Raw genomic sequence first — 7,475 nt, forward strand, 5'->3', positions numbered from 1 at the left:
CTTGGGTGTGTGTATGGACTAGTCCTTGTATGTGTGTTCTCTGACGGTTTGCTTTATTTATAAAGCGGGGCGAAAGCCCTTTTCGCTAAGGTTAAGGTATGCATGGAGGCTTTCACGCCAAAGTGTGCCTACAACTGATGTGGCCAATCATCGAAATATGTCAGTACCAAGTGGTTGTACTATATGCGGCTAGTCGCAAGACTCGTGGCGTCACTCCCTCCTAGAGTGCAGGATGGCACGTTGTATTTGGGTGTTAGCTGATGAAAATTTATATGAAAGAATCCTTGATTGTAAGGAGTCAAATGCTAAGTGCTGGATATTTGAGCTACAAGATCTGCTGACGGAGGAGTACGTTAAATCTATCGTTACTCTATGGTCGATCTAGAAGGCTCAGAGGGATGTTATCTATGAGGGCATATATCAAAGCCCATTTGATACTGACGGATTCATCACACGTTTTCTGAAGGATTTGACATGCATTAAGGAGAAGGGGCACCAAGGATCAGCAAGGGTGGGAATAGCTCGAGCTTGTTCCATCCCGCCGCCTCAAGGTGCGGTCGAGGTTAATGTCGCTGGTGCTCTAGCACATGCTACTCGATGTTGTGCTGCGGGAGCTATTGCAAGATCAGTGGAAGGAACTTTTCTAGGGGCATTTTGATGGCACACTGGACCAAGCACGTGTAGGAGCAACAGCTTGCAGAGAAGGCTTATGTTTATTGCAAGATAATCAGGCTAATTATGCGGTTGTGTCATCGGTGTTCGGGAGATCCAGGAAGGAAGCCGTGCTCTTAACGGTCCAACATCAGGGAGATCAGAAGCTTGATGCCCACTGTTGGCAATGTTTGATTATGTCATGAACGACGTGAGTCTAAATGTAGATGCTCATAGTATTAGCTCGGGTGGTGTTCGCTATAAAAAGACTGTTTTTTCGTTTAAGTTTTCGTACCTTTTTTTATTCCAACTGTTTCTATTCTTATTTACAGTTTTTCTTTATGATTTTCATCGGTTTTTCTTGTGTTATTTATGTATTTATTTGCTTAATTTCATCTTGAGTTTTTTATTTTCTTCTTTTTCTTTTTCAAATACATGTCAACTTTTTAAATACAAGTTGTACATTTTTGAATAGCCATTTTTCATATACAAGAAGACACATTGAACATTTTTCAAATACATATTTAAAAAATGTCTTGAATAAATTTTAAATATTTTCAAATGAACACTGAAATGTTTTTGAATGGTACAATGTTTTTCCAAAAATACGGAAAGAATATGTAATTTTTTTTAATGTCTCGAAACTATTTTTCGGAAAGTGTGAACAATTTTTAAAATTTTCACGTGCATTTTTTAATGGTCCGAAACATTTTCAGAAATTGTGTGTACCTTTTTTTTAACATTGTGTGAGCCTATTTAAAAATTTCATGAACATTTTAAACAATGTCAGGCACATTTTTGAATGGCACGTAACATTTTTCTTAAATAACACGAACATTTCTTAAACAAATTTAAAAATATCACGAACATTTTTTTAGAAACACATGAACATATTTTTAATGTCACCAACATTCTTTTGGATGGCATGGACATTTTTTAAAAGTGTGCGAACAATTTTTTTACATTGCATTAACATTTTTTTCCAAATTCATAGTGAATGTTTTAAAAATATAGATGAATTAAACTTTGTATTTTATGTATTTAGAATATTTCTAAATAAAAGTATAGAGTTCGCGTATGGCCTTACTTGTGTGTCTGACGTATGTGTGCGTGCGTTGTTATTGGCCTGGCCCATTTACGGAGCATTTGAGGCGAGCGAACAGGGGAGACAAGCCCCTCCCTAAAAACCATACTACTATGATTATACATATGTATTTAGACAATTGATTTTTTTGAAAAAGATATTGGGTATGCGTCGCATGCCCTTGAATTAGTCTATCTCAAAAAACCAAGTATTGTTTTCTAGCATGACTTTACACCACCAACAAATGTTAGAAGGTTCTAATTTATTCTGTCTCCAGAATTCATGACCGACTTTACAACACTTACAAGGGAGAGGGCCGGACATTATGCTCCAACAAAAACATTTGCCAAGCTAGAATTTCATGAAAACTATGATATTCTAGTAAATTTTTGGCGGTGGTTGTTTCTTCCCACACCACTTCTTAAGAGATCTTGCAAGATATCTCATATTAGAGTTGAATCGAGAGCTGTTAGTACCTTCACATGTCCTTTTCGCGAAAGGATGGAAATCCACTTACCAATTTTCGAATTTAAAACAGAGCTAGGGAGTAGTAGCTTCCCAGGTCCATCAATTTTCGAGTTCTAAACTGAGATTGGGACGGGGTAAGTAGAATCAATGCAGGTAAAAGTAGGAGCATGATCACTTATGATAATGGCATGTCTAAAACATTAATTCAACTTTGTTTTGATTAGATTGTTGCTTAATGCATTACTGTCTCTGGGATTATCCAGTTTTGAGATTCCCCTGAATTATGAAAATGTGGCAAGCTGATAAAAAGCATGTTGTGATCAATGTGGTTACTTCAGCTGTTCTATGGAATCAGTGGAAAATGCAGTCTAGAGATGTGGAAGTGCGCATTGGCTAGACCAGTAAGTGGAAGGCCCTCATAAACAGGACTAGGACAGATCTTGTTAAACCAGTAAGTGGAAGGCAGACCAGAAAATCCCACATCAAACAGATTGCCAAACTTACCATATGAGCAATGAAGAAACACATACCAATTATAATGTACATTAGCAATACCTTTATCACAAGCAGGGTACATGATATTGCTTAAGATTCCCCATACAGAAGACTGATTTCCTAGCTTATCATACACAAAAGTGGTAAATCCGAAGCTAGCTACGATAATTAGGCAACATAAGAACTAGCAAAGTAGATAGAGACTTGCACATCATCTCAACTCCACGACTTGGGACTTCCTTCTCACATTTCAAAGAGGTCTTGCCCTGGATCACTACCACCAGTCATCAGCTCCATTCCCAGCGTCACCGTCGTAGTAGCCATTGTCAAAGCCCCCCGCAGCGTCGTCGTAGTAGTCACCACAAACCCCGGTATCATCATTATTGCCAGCCCCGCCATGGTCGCCATAGTTGTGATCACCACCACCGCAATCATCGTATTTTGCATACGGGGTGCCCCCTTCCACGTCATCACCGTTGATGAGGTCACCACAAACCCTGGTAACATCATTGCCAGCCCCGGCATGGTTGCCATAGTCATCCTGCACGCCTTCTACCTCGTACACGCACAACCCAAGGTTCTCATCCTCATCGTAGTACTCATTCATGGTCTTCACGGCCTACACGAATGCATATCAGTGTTAATCCGTGAGTAACTCTGGCATTACCCAAAGAATGCACACAATGGTAATGTGGTCAGGAAGTTGGCCGGCTTTACCATCTTGAAGGTGCTATGGTCGGTGGGGCAGAATGGCTCGCCGTCGAATGATGAACAGTTCTCCTCAGTGTAGTACTCATTCGTATATTTCACGGCCTAGACGAATGCATAGAGCAGTGTGTTATGCCATGACAACATAGAGAGAGTGCACAATGGTGATACGTAAGTTTGCCGGCTTTACCGTCTTGAAGGTGCTATGGTCGGTGGGGCAGAATGGCTCGCCGTCGAAGGATGAACTGTTCTCCTCATTGTAGTACTCATTCGTATACTTGACGGACTAGACGAATGCATAGAGGACTGTGTTAAGCTGTGACAACCTAGAGACAGTGCACAATGGTGATAGGTAAGTTTGCCGGCTTACCATCTCAAAGGTGCTACGGCCGGTGGAAAAGAACGCAGTCGACGCGTGTGCTCCCGTCGCACCTCCTAAGCCGGCGTATGTCCCGCCGTCCGTTAGGCATCGCGAGCGCTTGCCGTTCCTGCCGGCCTTCCCCGTTGAGCTTCGAAGGCCCGCACGCTTGGCGCCTCCGCACGTCCGGTCTGTATTTTGCCTGCCGCCGGTGCCCGCAACCGCAACCTCCCTGCCCAAAGCTGCGCTCTTCCGGCATGTACGTACCACCCTGCCCAGTGCTACACCCGTGGATGCGGCCGGCGGCGGCGCCTTCCCCATGAGCTTCTCCTCGGCGCGCAGGTGCACGTCGTAGAGCGGGCGCCTCAGCGGGTCACTGAGAACCTAGGCACGCAAAGCAACAAATTAACACGCGCGCTGATCCGGCATTCCGGCCGAGAACGATCGACCGCCCGCTCGCTACTTTGGCAGATTGATTGAGATTACCTTGTGGGCCGTGGTGAGGCGATCGAACCCCCGCTCCGCCGCCTTCCGCTTGAGCGCGGTCCGCTTGTGGTACGCCTCGTTGATGTCGCCGGCGGTGGCCGCCTTGGGCACGCCCAGGACCTCGTAGTGGTCCTTCTTCTTCCCCATGACTTGAGGCTAGGAGAGGCCCGCGGCGGTGTGGGGTGCGCTCGAGGCGGGGCGAGCGAGGGCGGCGAGTGGGGTGAGCGCGGCGGCGGCGGCGGCTCGGGGGAGACGAGAGAGGAAGAGTAGTGGTGTGGCTGCGGCGGTTTGGGGTGGGTTGCGGCGCTGATGTTTAAGCCCATTTGAAGTTTGTTTTTTCTTGAACGTGGCACATCTGGCCCAGCGGCAGCCCAAAAAGCTATTTGACCCAGGTAGGGAAGGCAGGAACTTTGCTTCATACTAGCATGGATATTGTTGCTCAAAAAGAAAAACCTAGCATGCTCACAAAAAAATTAGCATGGATGGCACTCTAGGCTTCAGATTGGTGCTCCTCCACCCTAACTTCTTTTTGTTCTCTTTCTCTGGTTCTCTTTTTCTTTTTCCTTTGCGACTCTCTTTCTCTAGTTCTCCGACTTTTATGTTTATGCTCGGACCGGAGGTTAAACTGATGATGATAATAATATTAATTAAAGCCTTCAGTATCAAAAAAATCTATTATTGTTGGCTCAGTGCAATTTTCAGTTTTCGGTGGGCGGAGTACAATAGAATGAATAAGAAGGCTGTGACGCCCCCGATTTAACCGTACACTAATCATGCACGCAAATGAGTACGATCAAGATCAGGGACTCACGGGAAGATATCACAACACAACTCTAAAACATAAATAAGTCATACCAGCATCATAATACAAGCCAGGGGCCTCGAGGGCTCGAATACAAGTGCTCGATCATAGACGAGTCAGCGGAAGCAACAACATCTGAGTACAGACATAAGTTAAACAAGTTTGCCTTAAGAAGGCTAGCACAAACTGGGCTACAGATCGAACGAGGCGCAGGCCTCCTGCCTGGGCTCCTCCAAACTACTCCTGGTCATCGTCAGCGGGCTGCACGTAGTAGTAGGCTCCTCCAGTGCCGTAGGAGTTGTCGTCGACGGTGGCGTCTGGCTCCTGGACTCCAACATCTGGTTGCGACAACCAGGTAGAAAGGAAAGGGGAAAAGAGGGAGAGAAGCAACCGTGAGTACTCATCCAAAGTACTCGCAAGCAAGGAGGTACACTACATATGCATGGGTATATGTGTAAAGGGCCATATCAGTGGACTGAACTGCAGAATGCCAGAATAAGAGGGGGATAGCTAACCCTGTCGAAGACTACGCTTCTGGCCATCTCCATCTTGCAGCATGTAAAAGAGAGTAGATTGAAGTCCTCCAAGTAGCATCGCATAGCGTAATCCTACCCGACGATCCCCTCCTCGTCGCCCTGTTAGAGAGCGACCACCGGGTTGTATCTGGCACTTGGAAGGGTGTATTTTATTAAGTATCCGGTTCTAGTTGTCATAAGGTCAAGGTACAACTCCGGGTCGTCCTTTTACCGAGGGACACGGCTATTCGAATAGATAAACTTCCCTGCAGGGGTGCACCACATAACCCAACACGCTCGATTCCATTTGGCCGGACACACTTTTCTGGGTCATGCCCGGCCTCGGAAGATCAACACGTCGCAGCCCCACCTAAGCACAACAGAGAGGTCAGCACGCCGGTCTAAATCCTATGCGCGCAGGGGTCTGGGCCCATCGCCCATTGCACACCTGCACGTTGCGTACACGGCCGGAAGTAGACCTAGCCTAGTGGCGTTCCAGTCCAATCCGGCGCGCGCCACTCAGTCGCTGACGTCACGAAGGCTTCGGCTGATACCACGACGCCGGGATACCCATAACTACTCTCGCGTAGATGGTTAGTGCGTATAGACCAAATGGCCAGACTCAGATCAAATACCAAGAACTCGTTAAGCGTGTTATGTCGAAGTAACCGCGGACGCCGTCCAGGGCCAGGCCCACCTCTCACCTAGGCGGTCTCAACCTGCCCTGTCGCTCCGCCACAAAGATTCACTTGCGGGTACTCCTACGAGCCGACCCGACTTTAGTCACCACCTGTGTCATGTATAGAGTATATAAGTATATACCCGTGATCACCGCCCAGGTGATCACGGCCCGATAGTATAGCACAGCAGACGGACAAGAATGTAGGGCCACTGATGGAAAACTAGCACCCTATACTAAGCATGTAGGATTGCAGGTAAAGGTAACAACAGTAGAAGTAAGGGCAGGCTATGCATCAGGATAGGATTAACAGAAAGCAGTAACATGCTACACTACTCTAATGCAAGCAGTATAGAGAAGAATAGGCGATATCTGGTGATCAAGGGGGGGCTTGCCTGGGTTGCTCTGGCAAGTAGGAGGGGTCGTCAACTCCGTAGTCGATCTGGGCAGCAGTAGTGTCGGTCTCGTAGTCTACCGGAGAGAAGAGGGGGGAAGAAACAGTAAATACAATGCAAACATAAGCATGACGATGCGTGACATGACAATGAGCGGTGCTAGGTGTGTCCTAACGCGGCAGTAGGTGGTACCGGCGAAGGGGGGAACATCCGGGAAAGTATTCCCGATGTTTCGCATTTTCTGACAGATGAAACGGAGGGGGGAAAGTTGCGAGTTCGATAGGTTAGGGATGCGTGGTGGACGAACGGGCTGCATATCCGGATTCGTCTCGTCGTTCTGAGCAACTTTCATGTACAAAGTATTTTCATCTGAGCAACGGTTTATTTTATATTGATTTTAAAAATATTTTTAATTTCTGGAATTTATTTAATTATTTAATATATAAATTATCCGAAACAGTGTTGCCATGACATCAGCATGACATCATGCTGACGTCAGCAGTCATCTGACACGTGGGTCCCACATGTCATAGACTGATTAGGGTAATTAGGGTTAACTAATTAATTAACTATTAATTAAATTAGATTAATCTAAACAGGGTTAATTAACTAATTAATTAACTAATTAATTGATTATTTTTATTTTATTTTTATTTATTTATTTATATATTATTATTTTTTAATTCCTTTTTTTCTTTTTTATTACGTTCTGGGCGCGGGGCCCACCTGTCTGTGGCCCATAGGGGGTTCGGGCCCAGGGGCAGTGGCTCAGGGGCGCGGGGCGGGTCGGGCGTTGCGGCGCCCGACTGGGCGTTCGCCCAGATCGCCGGGGCG

General features: G+C 46.0%; 1 protein-coding gene across 1 annotated transcript; it reads right to left on the minus strand.

Annotated features, from left to right (window-relative positions):
- Window positions 1-2,711: 2,711 nt before the first annotated feature.
- Window positions 2,712-4,535, minus strand: LOC123183074 (uncharacterized). Its single transcript, XM_044595808.1, has 5 exons — window positions 4,251-4,535; window positions 3,777-4,148; window positions 3,597-3,692; window positions 3,416-3,511; window positions 2,712-3,317 (listed from the first exon to the last, which is right to left on the minus strand). Exons 1-5 carry the CDS (start codon window positions 4,395-4,397, stop codon window positions 2,973-2,975), a joined length of 1,056 nt encoding a protein of 351 aa, XP_044451743.1. The 5' UTR covers window positions 4,398-4,535; the 3' UTR covers window positions 2,712-2,972.
- Between the last annotated feature and the right edge of the window lie 2,940 nt (window positions 4,536-7,475).

This window comes from Triticum aestivum, chromosome 1D, assembly GCF_018294505.1.
Source record: "Triticum aestivum cultivar Chinese Spring chromosome 1D, IWGSC CS RefSeq v2.1, whole genome shotgun sequence".
In the NCBI taxonomy this organism is placed as follows: domain Eukaryota; kingdom Viridiplantae; phylum Streptophyta; class Magnoliopsida; order Poales; family Poaceae; genus Triticum; species Triticum aestivum.